This window comes from Peromyscus maniculatus, chromosome 13 (genome assembly GCF_049852395.1).
Source record: "Peromyscus maniculatus bairdii isolate BWxNUB_F1_BW_parent chromosome 13, HU_Pman_BW_mat_3.1, whole genome shotgun sequence".
Lineage (NCBI taxonomy): Eukaryota > Metazoa > Chordata > Mammalia > Rodentia > Cricetidae > Peromyscus > Peromyscus maniculatus.
In genome coordinates this window covers 8037272-8055106 of record NC_134864.1, presented here as the reverse complement: position 1 = coordinate 8055106, position 17835 = coordinate 8037272, and the positions used below count along the sequence as shown (strand labels likewise).

The 17835-nt window shown below is 48.2% G+C and overlaps 1 protein-coding gene across 1 annotated transcript in view; it reads left to right on the top strand.

Moving 5' to 3' along the window:
* The window catches only part of Drc11 (dynein regulatory complex subunit 11), a 128108-nt gene that overhangs the window by 65904 nt on the left and 44369 nt on the right, over nucleotides 1-17835 (top strand). Inside the window, exons 9-13 of the mRNA XM_016007120.3 lie at nucleotides 3505-3580; nucleotides 11053-11159; nucleotides 11330-11422; nucleotides 14148-14218; nucleotides 16904-16986. Of these exons, the coding sequence (XP_015862606.1) occupies nucleotides 3505-3580; nucleotides 11053-11159; nucleotides 11330-11422; nucleotides 14148-14218; nucleotides 16904-16986 (430 nt within the window). The remainder of the gene's footprint in view (nucleotides 1-3504; nucleotides 3581-11052; nucleotides 11160-11329; nucleotides 11423-14147; nucleotides 14219-16903; nucleotides 16987-17835) is intronic.

Below are 17835 nucleotides of genomic sequence, written 5' to 3'. Positions count from 1 at the left end.
AAACAGAGAAGAAGCCTACCAATGCACAATCGATGTTGTGGAATGGCCCTAATCACCAAAAGCAGTCTACAGAGTCGGTGGAATCCCACTCAAAATTCCACTGACATTCTCCACACAAACAGAAAAAAATAATAATCCTAAATCCACACAGAAGCACAGAAAAGTCCAAAGACCCAAAATCGTCCTGAACAAAAAGAATATTGCTGTAATTCTGGAGGCTTCACAATAGCCAACTTCAAACTGTACCACAAAGCCACAGTAGCCAAGACAGCATGGTATGGCACAGATGGACATGCAGAGCCATGATACAGACAAGAGGACCTGGAAGTACACCCATGCAGCTACAATCACAAAGGAGCTAAAAACACACACTGGAGAAGTGTGTGGAGAAAAGACAGCCTCTTCCAATAGTGCTAAGACTGGGTACCCCAGGCAAAATGGCTTTCACCAAGAAGACAAACAAGAGATGGGCATCACAGTGTAAGCCTTGAGGCAGAGGCGGGCAAATCTCTGAGCTGGAGACCAGCCAGCCTGGTCTATATAGAGAGTTCCAAGCACCCAGAGCTACAAAGCGAGACCCTGTCTCAAAAAGACAAACAAAGGAAAAGACTACAAACAGTAAGTGCTGGTAAAATTGCTGGAGGATAGGAACACTTCTCACGGTGCTAGTGGGGTACAAATCAGTGCAGCCCCTGTAGATATTAGTGGGATCCTCAAACACTGATTTCAAGAGAATTATCTGGCTACACCACCCTTAGGCACGCATCTGAAGGCTTCTAAGTCTTCTTACTACAGGCATCCCTGCACGTCCATGTTCACTGAGGCACCCTTCACAGCAGCCAAGATAAGAAGGAACCTAAGGTGTCCATGGACACATGACTAAATAGAGAAAATGTGGTTTATATACACAATGGAGTTTTACTTAACCACAAATACCAATAGTGTGCCATTGTCAGGGAAACAGGTGGAACGGGTCATCGAGCCACACTTGAAAGATGAGTTGTGTGTTCTCTCTGATGTGCAGAGATTAGATTTCTAGGTGTATGGGGGCGGGGGGTAGTTATTTGAATTAAGGGGCTGGAAGGAGGGGGAAGGGAGAAGGAAAGAGTGATGGGAGTGATTATAAGAAAGTAAAATAACAGCCATTCAAGGGAGGGCGGGGAGGGGAAGACGCTGGTGACATTGATAAGTGTGTTGTCCTCTAATCGGACACAGATTGGACTTCTGCCCCTGAGCACCAGCTATCATTGCTGCTACTTTTGTTGGTTTTGACACTGCCCTTGCAGATTTCTTTGCTCATGCCGGGGTATCTCCATCCCAAGGGTAGGACAATGGCCAACCTGAGCCAACAGTGCCATGGCTGGGCTTCTTAACCGATGAGTTTGACTTCAATATGAGATTGATCTAACCCAGCGATCAGATTAGCTTCTTCTTCCACTCTGAGTCCTGATATTTCTGGGACCAAATTCTCTTCTGGCTGTGCAAAGCAGGTGGCTTCCTTGACTGCCTGACAAACTGTGGTCCTGGACTCCTTATGTAACACCCAGGAACACCCTGGGAATCTCCACGACAGCCTGTACCACTTGCTTCAGGCATCTCTCCTGGTGAGCAAGGACCTCTTGGCACCTGCAGCCTGGCAAAAGCCTGTGGAAGGAGGGGGTCCCACCTTGACCAAGCAGAGATGGGGCTCATCTGGGGCCAGAGACTGACTGGGGTCTAACTAGATACAGTCTGAGTGTTTCTTATGTGTGGGACCCTCTGACATGTGGTCTTTGTGTCTGGCTTCCCTCGCTCACTGTATCCTTATAGCAGGTGTTGACGCCTCATTCCTTCCCATGGGTAAAGGGCAGCATAGTATTTATTCATCTATGGACTGGGCATATATGTTTTATATTCTATTTCACCCAATAAGTGTTTATGGTACACAGACATGCCAACTCCAGGACTAAGGGGCATCCCACTATTTGTGATCCTCTGTCTGCTGGGAAGTAGAGGATGCTCACAGGAAGGAAGGCTCCTGAGAGTGTAGGCAAATTCCAGCCACTGCTGGGGTGTAAAGCTGGCTCCTGTGGATTCCTGGAAGAGAGTGTCCTGAGTCCAAAATTATCAGAAAGCATTAGCAGCCAGAAGAAGGGGACCAAAGAAAGGAGACAGGGCAGGAAAGAACATGCCACCATACACACGTGACAGTATCCTCCTCTGTATGGATGCAGCAATGTCAGGAACAAGGAAGTAGCCTGAGGACCAGGGCTGGGAGGGCTGCATTCAGTCTGCTACAGGCTGGGCTTTGCCCTGCGCAGATAGATCTGATGAGGAGCTTCAGGGCTCTGCAGGGCTTCAGTTGAAGGAAGTCTTCAAGTTGGTCAGATCTTGCCTGAGTCCCTTCTGGCAGGACAGAGAAGGAGGCACCAAGTCGGACAGTGTACAAGCAAGGGTCCTATCGAGTGGCTGAGACAAGAAGAGGGTAAGATCCCTGGAATCAGGGGAGGCAGAACAGGTGTGGTTTGGTGCCCATTTGTCTATGGATGGTGAGGAGGAGGAGGAAAGAGTGGAGGCCCAAAGGTCATGCAGTCTCCAGGGCGTGTGGACACACGGTGATTGGTACCACCACAGAGCCCAACACTAGAGCCCAGAAGAGGACGGGCTGTCAGTTCTCCAGTGTCCAGGGATTCACAGCATCCTGGTGAAGAGATTCTCATAACAACACACAGTCGCCTCCTCACGTAGATGCTAAAAGTATTCAGGGAGCTCTAGAGACAACCCATGGGCACAGCAACCATCATGCTTCCTTTGGACCTTTTGACAGTAACAAGAACCATGACATTTGTCACCAGAAACTTTTGATGTGATAGAAACACCAGCTGAGAGCCTGCAAGGCTGGTTCTCACAATCAGGGACAGAGGGGCTCAACGCAGAGCTATCGACCACGCAGATGGCAGATGGCAGTCTCCTGTCTTGATGCACAGAACTGACAGGAGAAGCCAAGGGCCACGTGTTTGAGCTCTCTGCAGTGGGGACTTGGAATCTGAGTTCTGCAGACCCCTACTTCACGGGGAAGCCAGTTCATTCCTGGGAAGGAAGAGCCTGTGGCTGGTTCCCAGGATCAAGGGACACGTGAGCAAGAGGAAAGAACAGCACGTGTCTCTCAGAAGCCCGGAAATGGCAGGGGTACAGGAAAGCCCAGGGTGGAGAGAAGCTCAAAGCCTGGCTATGGGGACACGGCGAAGGGATAGAGACAGGGCCCGAGCTGAGTGCTCAGCCCTGGTAGGACCAAACCAGGGATGGGCCCTGTGGGAAAGCCACCATGCAGAAACAGTGCTGGGGCTAGCCATCCATGCCTCCAGTGCTGGTTGTGGCACTCCCTGCTCAGGTCACTAGCAGGGGTGTGGTGGTTGAGGCATGACCTCCAGTCCAGTCAACTATATTGTGTGTGCCTTTTGCTGTCTGGTCTTAACAGATAAAGTGTGCCTGCAATTCACAAGAATATTACTCTGCCCTGAACAGGAAGAAGATGAGGAATGGAAAATGTCACCAAGCCTTTTCCTTCAACTGATGGAAGAAGGAAATAGCTTATACAAAGGTCAGTCCCGGAGAATGCCTGGTCCTCGAGGGGTCGCCCTATCTGCTGAGTGTGCCCAAGCTCCAGTGGGTGGACAGGTCTTAAGTGCTCAGTCACGGAAGGCTGTGTTCTGTGAATCCAGCCCAAACCTGTCCCTCTCCTGCTCCTCATGCTTCCTAAAAACATAGAGTTGTTGTGGTGGCTGCTGTCCTAGTTTAAGAAAAGCAACCTGGGAAAGAAAGGACCTGTTTCAGGTAGGTCTGTCATGAAGGGAAGGCAGGGCAAGCACTCAAGTCAAGAACCTGGAAGCAGGAACCGAAGCAGAGACCATGTAGGAACGATGCTTACTGCCTTGCTCCCCATGGCTGGTTCACTCGCTTTCTTATAGCACCACCTCAGGGGTGGCACAGCCCATAGAAGCCTGGGCCCACCCACATTAATCATTCATCAAGACAATGCCTCCACAGACTTGGCTATACGCCAATACGATGGAAGCAATTTGGTTGGTTGGTTGGTTTGGTTTATTTGTTTGGTTTTTTTTCCAGACAGGGTTTCTCTGTGTAGCACTGGCTGTCCCGGATCTCGCTCTGGAGACCAGGTTGTCCTCAAACTCACAGAAATCCACCTGCTTCTGCCTCTCGAGTGCTGGGATTAAAGGCATGTGCCACCTGGAAATGGAGCCATTATTTAAACTAAGACTCCCTCTTTTCAGATGACTCTATCTTATGTTAATTTAGTAAAATAATAATAATAATAATTAATCAGCACAGTTAGTTTTTCATTGTAGCCTAGGAAAGAGTCTCAAAGAATTGTCTAGATGAGGTCAGCCGGTGAGCGCATCTGTAGGGGACTGTCTTGATTGTGTTCATTGATGTGGGAAGACCCAGCCCACCATGGGTGGCACCATTCATTGGCTTGAGGCCCTGGACTATATGAGAGTAGAGAGGGCTAGCTGGGTGATAACAGGAAGGCAGCTTGGGAGAGTCATGTCTGCCTGCTCTTGACTGTGGAGGTGATAAGACTAGCCAGTGAGCCCCAGCCTGGAGGTCCCTGAAGTGATCAATCTTCCTTCCCTGAGTTGTTTTTCCAGTCAGGGCATTTTCCACAGCAACAGAAATGAAACTAGGAAAATGGAGGCGGAAGACGCACACACAGGGCGCGAACATTCTAGAACTTTCCCCAGTTGAGCCCTCCACTCCGCAGCTGACCGAGCTCTTGCTTAGTGGCATAAAGAAAGGCATTCCATTAAGGAAATAAATTCCATATGTACACATCTTAGTCCTCTCAGACCAAGACACGTCTCGTTCTGATGATTGTTTTGTCTGTGGCTCAACTCCAACAGCATGGCCAGAACCTAGCCCGTGTGTGAGCGGATGGACTCTGCCCTCTCAGATATCCGCCGTAATTTGCCAGGACTGTCATCCAGCTCCTTAGTCCCACTGTACCCTTGGGATAAATCTTAGCAGCAGATGATTAACCAGTTTGACCCTGGTCCCTAGTACTGTTGTGGAAATCCCTGGGAAATGTAATAAGGATGTAAAGGAGAAATTTTTCAAATGTCAGTCAATCATGGACCTCCTTCCCAATCTGAGTCTGATCTGGACAACATTGGGTCGGATGGATGGATGGATGGATGGATGGATGGATGGATGGATGGATGGATGGATGGATAGATAGATAGATAGATAGATAGATAGATAGATAGATAGATAGATAGATAGATAGATAGATAGATAATAGACAGACAGATATGTATATACTTAATATTGATTCAAGGCATTTATCCCAGTAAATTGGGTTATACCCTTAACAATTTCACTATAGTTATAGGTTCACTACGCTAAATACATTCTAGCAGGTACCCTCCTACAGACCACTAGTGGCAGGGACATTCAGGGTGCTCTGGGAGGAGCCAGAGGTGCCCATGACACTGTTAGCATATGGCACCTGAGTCCAAGAAGGAAGCCAAAGGAACCAACTAACATTTACCAGGTGCCCAAAACATGCAAAGACAGATGTTTTTGTGCCCAAGTCATCCCATCTTCGTAGGAACCAGGCAATGAACTCAGTCCTTGCCCTCGTCAGGAAGGGCCATAGGGAAGCCTGCCATCTTTCAAGTTTGAGAACTCATCCAAACCTTTACTTACAGTGGAGCAGAACAGTCACCATCAAAAACCTCCATCCACTCACATATTCACTCAGCAAACCGTGCTGGATGCGATATTGATCTGGAGGTCCAAAAATGATGTCACCCATCCACATGCCTGCAGGGCCCCAGATGGGAAGGGACCAAGCTGCGTAGTTGTGTGAGTTTAGAACGAAAGCAGACATGCGCCCTGAGCAGTCAGGACCTTCAGGAATCCACTCTGCAAGTCCAGGCCTGGCTGGGGTCCCACTGACTCATGTATGCATGCATGCATGTGTGCGTGAGTGTGCGTGCGTGTGTGTGTGTGTGCGTGTGTGTGTGTGTGTGTGTGTGTGTGTGTGTGTGTGTGTGTGTGGACAAGAATGATAACTGGCAAGACAGTCGTGTCTTTTGGCCTCTTTACCACCCTGTGTTGTGCCATGTGGTCACTGTCTCCCACTGGCCTTCAGGATGGTTTCCACACAGAGGAGCCGAGTAATGCTATGTTCCTTCTCACCCGCGTCCTCCCCGGGGAGCCCTCCATTTCTTCGCACCCATCATAGGCCCTCCCTGATCTCTGCTCACTACCAGCCACTCTCTTCTTCTCTTCTCTCCCTCACTCTGGTGGCATCATCCAAGATGTCCTCAGCAGGAAGGACTTCCAGGTGTGAGGGGCTGCGTGCACATATTTGCCCTCAGGATTTGGAAGGCCTGACTCCCCGCTTCCCCTTTCATACAACTGTGCAGAGAGGAGGAGGGCAGAGGAAGACATTGGGGGAGGAAAGCCTCGCTTCTCACGCCAGGCTCTCAGGAACTCGGAACGTCCTAAGGAACCGAGGGGCGCCCAACGCAGGCCCAAGAGAGCAATACATTGACCAGCCGAAGGAGCTCCGGAGACCACATCCTCAGCCTACTGACACCTCTCCTCCCTTAGCATGCCCGGAACACTCCCACAGCAGCTGTGTGCTGTCTTCTCTCCTTGCTCACAATGCTTGTCCCCCCAGGCCTTGCGCCAGGAAAAGCCCCTCTGGGGGCCTCGGCTGAGTGGCGGTCACCTCCCCACCTGCACCCACCTTGCCCCTTTGTACCCAGCTCAGATGGCAAGCAATGCGTATGTGCTTCACACACACACACACACACACACACACACACACACACACACACACACACACACACACACACACACCTGCAGTGGGGCCCAAGTCCCGGAGGACCTAGTTGCTCTGGAAGCAAGGCCTTGGTCTGAGACTCATCAGCTCGGCAGCATCGTAATTAACACTGAATTGACTTCCTTCGTGAGTGAATGAACACAGAAATGAATTCATCAGACTGTGTGAGCCAGAGGCAGATGGCGCAAGAGTTTCACTTTCGCGGTCTTTTAACACTTGCGAGCACCATGTAAGCGCTTCTTTTTTGACAAAAAGCAAAATGAATTTGGGGGCAGATTTGGCATTCCCATGGGAAGCCAGATCTTGCCACCTCCAACATCCTGCCTTCACCACCACCTCTTGAGCATAGCCTGTTTCTAGGAAATCCACCACGTAGGGAGAAGCCGCAAAGTGTCTTCTAGTTGGAGGCTTCGGCTGTCATCTTCCAGGTCTCCGGTAACTTAAATAGAAACCTCTTCATCTTAGATTCCTTTTCATTAAAACCAAAGGTTTGCCTTCTCAAATAATGCATTAGCATTTTAATCGCTAAGATTAAGCCCCCTCCGCCCCTCCTCACCACACCGCCCCCCCTTCCCCTCCATGTGAAAGGGCTCTGGCCTGCTTTTCATAGTCCGGGATAAAAAGCTCTTTCTGGCTGCAGGAGAGCGAGGCAACAAGTACCCTCTGAGGGTCCCAAAGAGCTTCCTGCATTTACAAACGCCCATGAAATTCCTGAAGGGATTGAAAAGTGCCCTGTGCAGAAGTGTCATGAGAAAGCAACATTTCGAAGGAAAAAAAAATCAGCCCATTGAGACCTTCTGGAGGGGAGATCACAGGGCCCCTTGTGAGGCGCTGTGTTAGAAAGCGTACAGCGACTCCAGCGTGTGGACGCGTTCCTGCGACTGTGGCAGGAATGCTCAGGCCGCTGTTCCCTCCCTGTTAAGTATTCCACGGTCCTTCTACGGCTGAACGTCTTGTTCTCAGAGTCTGGGGAGCCTCTCTAGCGATGCGCTGAGAAGGGGGTCCCTGTAAATAGCGAAGCAGCTCTGCTCTCTGATGTCTTAATGTAGGATGTAAACTTGTGGTGGCTGAAAACTTACCAGTCCTGCAAGGTGGAAGCATGTCAGGTAGTGAGCAAAAGTAAACGGCACTTTGTAACACACTGAAGCTCGTTTTGCTGTTGTTGGGGGCAAATGTAAGTTTTGTTTGTTTTTTTTGTTGTTGTTGTTGTTTGTTTGTTTGGTTGGTTGGTTGGTTGATTGGTTTTTGTTTGTTTGTTTGTTTGTTTGTTTGTTTTTAACAGAGAAAGAAGCCAGTGAGCCAGGCATGGCAGAGAATACCCATAATCCTGTCATAAAATAGGAGACCTCTAGGTCAAGGCCAGTTGGACTATATAGTGAGACCCTGTCTCAAAAAAAGAAGCATCTGTCAGCCCTACATTTAGACTATTCTAGATGTTAGAATAATGTGTATTTCGGGAAATGAGCTTATTAAGAATATTTTTATTTATCTTTGATAATTTTATATATGTATACAATGTTTTTTGATCATATCCATCGCCAGCTCGCCTTTCCCACTCTTCCTAAACCCCCTCAGGATGTCCCCTCCAACCTTCATGTTCTCTCTTTTTATTTCCCCTCAAGATTTACAGCATTCAATTAGTGCTTCCCACACATACATGGTGGGGGGCCATCCACCAGAGCACGGGTTTCCACAGCAGTAGTACCCCCCACAAATGACATCCCACCAAAGCAGCCATCAACTGCCAGTAGCTCCTTAGCTGGGGTAGGGATTAATGAGCCTCTTCCCTACCATGTTGAAATGCTGACTGGCTTGATCTTGTGCAGCTCATGTGCCGGTAAACACAGCGGCTGTGAGGTCATGGGTGCCATGGTGATGCCACATCCGGAAGCCAGCCTTTCATGGCTCTCCTCCCCATCTTCCTGCTCTTACACTCTTTCCTCCCCTTTTCCCATAACGTTCGCTGCGCCTGGGTAAGACTGATACAGTTACCCTGTTGAGGGCTGAGCAACTGCCCGCTTCAGACAGAAGCTTCTCTGACCAGGGTGAAGGCTAGCACTAATCTATGGTATAGACATAAATACTTAGGAGGCAGTCGTCCGTTTATCAAGACAACAGGAGAGGGTTCCCTGCTGTGGTCTGTGACTTCCACAGCCATGGGTTTTGACCAGGTTTACAGTTCTAGGCGTGGATTCCTTCCTGTCTCGCAGGCCTCAAATCCAATCAGAAAGTGATTGGTTGTCCCACGACAGTGATACCACCGCTGCACCAGTGGGCAGGCACATCTTGCCTTGCAGCTTGCAGGGTCCAGCTGTGGGTGAGACCACATATGACTTCTCTTCCCTGTGGGAGCCCATTTTCAGGTTCCTAGTGGCTTTATCCAGCACGTCTGCATAGAGAGGATGATTGGACCACGGGCCTGAGCGCAGGTGTCTGAGATGGTCTGCACTTGGCTGTGCTGGGGGGAGGGGTCTTTTGCTCCACCCCTTGGCATTCCTACAAATACTCGGGACAGAGACCGTCGGGGCCCATTAGAATAGGTTCCAGGCCCTCTTGGGGCTATCCTGTATTTTCTATCTTTATCTCTGCCTCTAATCGTTCTGTCTAATATGTCCTGCTGCTCCTACTCAAGAGCACTCTGGGGAAATGTGGGGGTGGGGTGAGTAGCCCCCCAGCAACTGTATAACACCTTCTAGCTCTATGTAAGCTAGACATGGAGGAAGCTTTGATCAACTCTAGCTTCATTTCTGTATGTCTTTAGCGATAGAGTCTCACCATATGGTTTTGATGGGCAACCAAAAATATTTGTCATAGCCTGGGTTGCTTTCAGGAGTCTCTGGAGGTTCATTGACCAACAGCTTCTTATAGGAAACTGTCCCACACCCGACACTGGGATTTTCATTTTATGAAATATGTCTTCTGATAGAAGCATTGTCTAGCCATGCGAGGTACCCCCTTTTTCCAGGCTTGTCCCCTGCCAGACCAGATGATGGCATACCTTGAAATTCTTTCATTACCTTCAAACTAGAGTCCCTCCAGTGGTACTTTTCATCCCCTCTCCCCACCCTGACATCTGTCCTGTGCTCTGGACCCAGTCATTAAGACACTTCTCATGCAGCTGCCCTGTCTGCGCCAGCGTGAAATCTGTTTTTTTCTGTTTCTCATAAGTCTACATTCTGCATTTTTCAAGCCCTTGTCATGACCCACTGGCATCTCACCTCTGACATCACTCACAGGCTTACCCCCAGATCGTGGGGGTGTGGCGTATGGTGTGGTAAAGTGGGGACGGTAATACACTCACACAGCTCAACTCACATCTTTCCCAGGCAGGACGTAGGTGAGGTGAGTGAGGATCCCTGCTAGACTTTGTTGGAATCCGTCCAGGCTCTGCTCCAGCTAACATCTGCTGACCTCAGAGCTTGTCTAGGAAGTAAAGGGGGCCCACCTCACTTCTGCTTGGCGACATCCATTAAAGTAGTTCCACCTCACTTCTGCTTGGCGACATCCATTAAAGTAGTTCCACCTCACTTCTGCATAGTGACATCCATTAAAGTAGGCCCACCACACTTCTGCATAGTGACATCCATTCATGTGGACCCACCTCACTGGTGCATGGTGACATCCATTAATGTGGACCCACCTCACTTCTGCATGGCAACATCCATTAAAGTAGGCCCACCTCACTTCTGCATAGTGACATCCATTCATGTGGACCCACCTCACTGGTGCATGGGGATATCCATTGCTTTTCCATAAGTGACCACATGGCCACAGGGTTAATGTCTATAGCTTGCAGACCTGACCCACTCTTAGACACTAGACCTTTGTGTCCATGTCTCCCTGAAGCTATCCTGTCCCAAGGGCTCTTGCCTCAGGCCTCCCAAAATGGTGCATCACAATTCCTGATCTAGACAATTCCTCAGTTCTCTCCTCAGCAGATTCTAGGCTGTGTTAAATTAACAAAACCAACTACTCCTATATCTTTACTTCATGTTTTCACATTCCATTTTTCTCTCCTTTTTTCGAACATCATATGACAGGTCTATGAACGCTCTCATTCTCTGGCTTCTCTATTCAAACTTCTGTTCAGAAACTGGACAGATTCGTGTGTGTTGAGATTACAGTAACAGCCCTCATTAACCCAGATGTTGAACTTAATTTTTTTTCATTTCCTTTTTCTCTGTCCTTGTGGAACACAGACACGTGGATGAATAAAGATGAGTCTTGGAATTTCCCTCAGGACTATGACCCAGAAATGATCAAGGAGGAGAAACGGAAGGAATTAGAGTTTGAGATAAGGGTTCAGGTATGCCTACACTTGCCTCCAGTAGGAAAAAAAAAAAAAGCCATTTGCTGCCACGATTACACTTTTTTACCATTTCCAAATCGGTAAGCAATCCGAGAATTTACCCCAAGGAGACACAAGGCATGTGAAGTTACCTGAAAGCGGTGTGTGTACTTTGCATTTTCTCCTAGGTTGATGAGTTGATGAGACAGGAGCTGAGAAACCTTAAGCTGGCTGTGAACAAAGAAATAGAACACCCGGCCCGGGGAAAGAAAGGGAAGAAGGTGGGTATTAAACACGCGTGGGCAGCAGAGTTGGCCACGGACAGCAGGGCCTGCTGGGTAGCTGGTTGTACCCAAGATGCCCCACATCAAACATGGTGATTTGAATAAGAATGCCCCCCATAAACTAATAGATTTGAATGCTTGGTCATCAAGGAGTGGTGCTGCTTGGGAAGGATTAGGAGGTGTGGCCTTGTTGGAGGAGGTGTGTCACTAGGGGGGTGGGATTTGAGGTTTCAGAAGGCGAAGCCAAGCCCAGTGGCTCTCTCTTCTCCTGCTGCCTGTGGATCTGGATGTAGAACTTTCAGCTACTTCTCCAGCATCATGTCTGCCTGTATGCCAGCATGCTCCCCACCATGAAAATGGACTAAATCTCTGAAACTGTAAGCAAACCCCAATTAGATGCTTCCTTTTATAAGAGTTGCCTTGGTCATGGTGTCTCTTCACAGCAATAGAATACTGACTAAGGCATCAAGCTTCCCCCTTTTGCTGATTTCACTATTCACCACTCAGTATTTGGTGGTTTGGCCCTCTCACCTCCACAGAGGCTCCTCCCCAGGACCACCCATTAACACCCTACACAAGATGAGTGCTATCTGAGGGGCCACAGCAAATGCCCCAATCCCTCTGCCCCCATCTGCTCCCATAGGTCAGTTTGTAGTGGAAGCCAATAACAGTGAGCAGGGTTTATGAGTGTGAGAATCAGACTGAAAGAAGCTGGGTGGGTCCACTCCTGAACTCCCACAAATCCATCCTGTGGTGGTCTGCAACAGCCAGTCAGACTAAAGCATGTGCAGTTCATTCCTTTAGCCTGCTGTGTCCACCTTCATCCCACAGACAGCCCAGCAACTGGGCCAGAATGTTCAAAAGAAGAAATCCAAGACTCCCCTGGCCGTGTTGTCAAAGACAGAAGAAACATGAGGTTTAGAGACACTAAGCCACCGGTCTGTGGCTCATGAGCTCAGGTGCACTGTGTTGAGTCTTGGCATCTCAGGGGACACATGGCCTTAGGATAGCTATCTTAGTCCATTTTGTGCTGAGCATATAGCTTAACTCTGAAGTCATTTAAATTGTCCCTCAGAGCGCTGTTCTGAAGACACAAGACGGTGGCCTGATGCCGTCCCCTCTCCTTTCCCAGGACATCTGCTGATGTCACTGTTAAACTCCATGTGTGTCTTCATCTATGAAAAGGGGTTGTGTTCATGACTAGACACGGAAACTAAGCTGATCACCATGGGAACATATTTCGGAGGTGGCTGTGACCCCCTGTCAGATGGCAGGCGTCCTCCTCCTCGCCAGCCAAGTCCAAAGCCATACCAGCCTTGCTTCCTTCCTTTCCTCCTCTGACTTCTCTCCTTGTTCCTTGCAACCTGGCATCTACAAGATGCCACCATCTGTCACAAGATGTCACACAAGATGTCACAGCACCATCAGGTGCTCTCAAGGGATTGTTAGTGATTGTGTAGCTAGAAGAGTTTTCACAGTCCAATCCCAGCCCAGGTAACCTAAGATGAATTTCAAAGCAAGCTAAAAGATAATCAATTACGAGGAGTCTTATAGGGAAACCATTAGCCAGGGATGAAGGATAGCCCTTGGCAGTTTCCTGCACTTTCTGGAGATGGCAACTTGGTCAGAGATTATCCAACATCCTGAGTGGTCCTTCCTAAATGCAAGTCTGATTTGGACACTCCCCATTCACACTCTCCAATGGCCTCTCTGTATCTCGGGAACAGACAACAGTCTCCCTCAGAGGGGCCTTTGGAAACCCCATAGTGGCTCTTGTTTCTTTACATGTGAATGGCACTCTGTGTCCTCCTTGTGCTTCATAACTGGTGGGTGTTATATTTGCTGGTGATACCATGTTAGTGTCTTTCTTATACCTAAGGGCCATGAATGTAGGAATGTGTAGACATAAGCGACCCTCTCTGGCTCAAAGCAAACCTCAATGTATATTATTGTATGGACTAATTGTTAAGTCTAGCTCCTATGGGGATTGGTCCCCAAGACTAAATGAATGTCTTGGGTGTCACAGTCTGGCTTCTAGAGAATATGAAAGAGAAAAAGAAAAGTTAGTATTAAAAAATCCAACAATAATAGAAGAGGAAAGACTTCTAAGTTCTTTTATGAGCCTACTGGCACCCTGAAACCAAAACCAGATAAAGACACCAAAATTAAAGAAAACTAGGTGTCGATATTCCTGACTAACAGGGGGACACATAGCTTCAACAAAACACTAGCAAACTGAGTTTGGCAGCATTTAGATGGATTTTGCTCCCGGACTGTGCAATGCAAGGATGGTTCAACATGCATGGATAGGTCCCTGTGCCCCACCACGTTGACGGAATGGAGTTGAAAAGCCTGAGTTGTTCATGGTCACAATCAATTACCTTGTTCTATGTCCTTTCAGAAATGGGAAGGTATGTGACATGGTTCAATATTCTACTATGGAAAAAAAAACTCAACAAATTAGGTATAGAAGGAATTTACCTCCATGCCGCACAGCTTTGCTAGTCAACACTACTGTACATAAGCGAACACAAACATACAGACTGGCAGGCAGGTGGATGTAGACGCAGCAGGACAGAGGGCCCAGGCAGCCCTGCACACAAACACACAACTCCTCTTTTGTCGAAGATGCAAAAGCAATTCAAAGGCGAGAAGGCGCCTCCGGGAGTCACCTGCTCGCTCGTTCTTTATGAAAACCTTGCTCCTTCCCACTTTCTTTCAGCAAGGTAAAGGAAAGAAAGGCAAGAAGAAAGGGAAACGGGGGAAGAAGGACAAAGACCTGACAGCTGACAGGTGAGGCCTGGGCTTGTTCTGGGGGTGGCAGATGCAGAGAGCAGGCAGAAGAGCAAATAAGAAATGCAGAGATGCAGCCCGAATCCCAGAGCAGGCTGAGGTGAGGCAGCCTCTCAGCCCTCCCACGGCCCTCCTAGACAGTGTGGGGAGTGATAGGCACAAGAGGAAGCTCTGTATAGACTCCAGATGGAAGAAAAATGCCCAACAGGACCACTTGCCTGGAGGTTTCTGTAACTTTGAAAAATTCTAGTATTTACGTGGGAGTCAGGGGGTGGTGCTTATTAAAAAAATGGCTGAGAAAATAACATCATGAGACTTCAGAACATGCATGCTGAGTTCCTTCTGGGCAGAGGGAACCTCACTTCCTTTATAGCCTCACCCTGTGCCCTGTGCCCTACCCTGCCTGCTGATGGAACCAGTCCAAAAATGTAATGCAGCCGAGTCTCCAAGAGATGTTGGCAATCTTGAGTTTCTTTAGTTCAACTCCAGTGCTAATAGATGGCTTCAAATGCTTGTGTTTTTGTAAACTTCGAGTGTGGGCATGCAGGCATGCAGGCATGCATCGCATTGTCAGGGAGTTCAGTTAACGCCTGCTGATTGGAGGCCAGGCACCATTCTGAAGCAGCCTTCTCTTACTGTGGGTTTTGCTCATAGCAGATGTGAATGACATCCACGGGAAAAGAAGCCTACCTGAATTCTTTGCAAGCCCCTCTGCAGTCACCCCTGAGGCACAGTACCCCACAGCTGGTGCATGCTTGGAAGTGGCTCCCCTTGAGGTTACACTGTTTGGCTGCTTGGTGCCCACAAGTGTCCTAGGGTACATTTTGAGACTCTGGTATACTCATTCATGGAAAGACAGACATCTGTCATTGCGTAATGCTGAAGCTGTCCAGGACAGAGATACGTGATACATGGTCATTTTGAGGAGGGTCTGGCCAGGTGGACACATAGAGCCACTGTTTTTATATAGTGTTTTCCTCCTTTGTTTTTGCCTTAGTTCCAAAACAGAGTGAAGTAATGAGAAACCAAGAGCAAACACTGGGACCCCCGACATGCCCCTGCTCCCTCCTAGTTAAAGGGTTCACCCACGTCCCTTTGCATTTGAGGCATCACCAAATACAGTGGTGCTGACTGGCATGGCCGCAGATGTGGCTCCCCCACCATGACTGCTGGGATGCTGACGGTGTTCTGGGATGCTTCCTTGCACTTGAATCTGTCACAAACAAGTTAGAAGCAGTTTGTTCTAGTTTCCGTTCTGACATCGTGGTAAGAACACTGATGGAAATCAGTTTAGGAAAGGGGAGGGCTGTTCTAGCTAAAACTCCAGGTCATAGTCCATCACTGAGGGAAGTCAGGATGGGAACTTGAAGGTGAGTCTGCTTGGTAGTCCACAGAGCATTACCTCCAGCCAAGGATGTCACTTACAGCCAAGAGTCCAGCAGGAACTGTTGAGGATGCTGATTGCTAGCTGGCTCCTTCACTGAGTCATGCTTAGGTAGCTTTCAGATGTAGTCCAGGACTGCCTGCCTAAGAAATGGTGCTGCCCACAGTGGCCTGGACTCTCCTGTGTCAATTAATGATAAAGGCAATCCCCACAGGTCAGTCTGATCTAGATTACCCCTCAACTGAGACTCCTTCCTTCGATGACTCTTAGCTGTGTCATGCGGAAGGTTATAAATTATCCTCATCCTGGCTGTGTGCCAAGCTTATTTTTGAGAATATTTTTGTTGTTGTTTTGGTGTGTATGTATAACACAGAGAACTACACCCATCTAACACAAACACAGCTTTGGACGATTTGTCTTCCACATAAGAATTATCTTCAGCCAGGAGTGGCGGCACAGTCCCAATACTCAGGAGGCAGGGATAGGCAGATCTTTGTGAGTTCAAGACCAGCATGGTCTACAATAGTGAGTTCCAGGACAACCAGAGATACATAGTGAGACACTATTGCAAACAAAACACAAAAAGAATTATCTTCAGGCTGGGCACAGTGTCACATGCTCTGATCCCAGCAATCAGGAGGGAGAGGCAGATGGAGCTCTATGAGTCCAAATTTAGCTTGGTCTACATGGTGAGTTCCAGATAGCCAGGGGCTATGTAAAAAAACAAAAAACAAAAAACAACAACTTCAGGACTGAAAAGATGAAAGATGGTCAGCCTGTGAAGCTCCAGACAACCACATCAACCTCTGGCCTACACACATGTACACACATGCACACACACACACACACACACACACACACACACACACACACACACAGATTTATCTCCTGTATAACCCACTCTCACTCCTTGTAGATGTTAAGCCACTATACTATCAAGTTAAACAGGAATTTCACAAAGGCTAATGATCTATGGGCTCACAGATGCTAACTGAAAATAAAATTCTAGGAACATTATATTACTATTATCGGGTAATTTCTAACTCATATTTGGACCATCATAAAGACTGATGGAGTCATAGCAGGTTTCAGACGCCCACAAATACCATTCTTATTAATAGGAAAGATTCAGTATCCGCACGGCTAGCTGAAAACGCCGGTTTCAGAAAGCCTAATTTATCCCCAATTGTAGAACATTGCAAAAACGCATTTATTTGCACGTATGAAAGAGTACTCGAGAGCAGGTGTGGTCTTGTGTGTCAGTGTGGGCTGATGACAGAGACCGTGTATTTCCTCCCCAGGACCATCGAATCTCTGTACAAGGAACTGGTTGAAAAAGGCCTGCTGATCCAGGCTCTGAAGGTCAACCTCTCCGACTACATTGGTAAAGTACACTGAGGACAGTGTCTGCACCTGTCACATGACACACTCCGAGGTTCTAGAAATGCATTTCATTTGTGTCTCTTTCCAGCCTGGTCATGGTGGCTGCTGGTAAATGGATTTTAACAACCTAAGGGGGTGCTATGAACCAAGGGGCTCCCCTAAATAAAACCAATCCCTTAGTACGGCTGAAGCTGGGTTTCTCGACCTGGTGGCAGAAGTCCCTGCTTGGCCAGTCCCTTCTGGCATGACCTGATATAAAGAAATGAATGGCTCATGCGTTTGTGCCGATGCCTTGCCTCTGGCACTTCTGGGGTGCACAGCCTTTTCACGGGGTGTTCCTTCCTGAGAACTCTGAGTGGGGTCAGAAGCGTTGGGAGGACAGAGGTGGGACAGCAGTGACTATTCAACTAAGGGTATATGTTGATTTTTTAAATTAAAAACATATCTGTGATGACCTAAGAACATGCTGTTTAAAATTTCCCACACTTCTGCACCCTGATGGAGATGTTGCGTTTTACTCAGGTGAAGAAAACTTGACTGGTGGTCAAGGACAGCCTCTAACATAAGCACCAAAAGAAGTCACACTCAGAAAACTAACTCTAACACTAACACTGTTGCCTAATGTACACTTGGAATGCGGTCTCACCCGTCCTGAAATGTGTCGTCACAACTGCATGTCTTTCTCTGCCCCACATCCCGGTGAGGGTGTGCATGTAGTTGTGGCTCTCTATTCTCCTGCGACTCCTTCTGTCTGGAACCCATCACTTCTGTCTTAGTTAAGTTTCTTTAGTTGTGATAAACACCATGAGCAAAAGCACCTTAGGGGTGAAAGGATGTATTTGGCTTACAC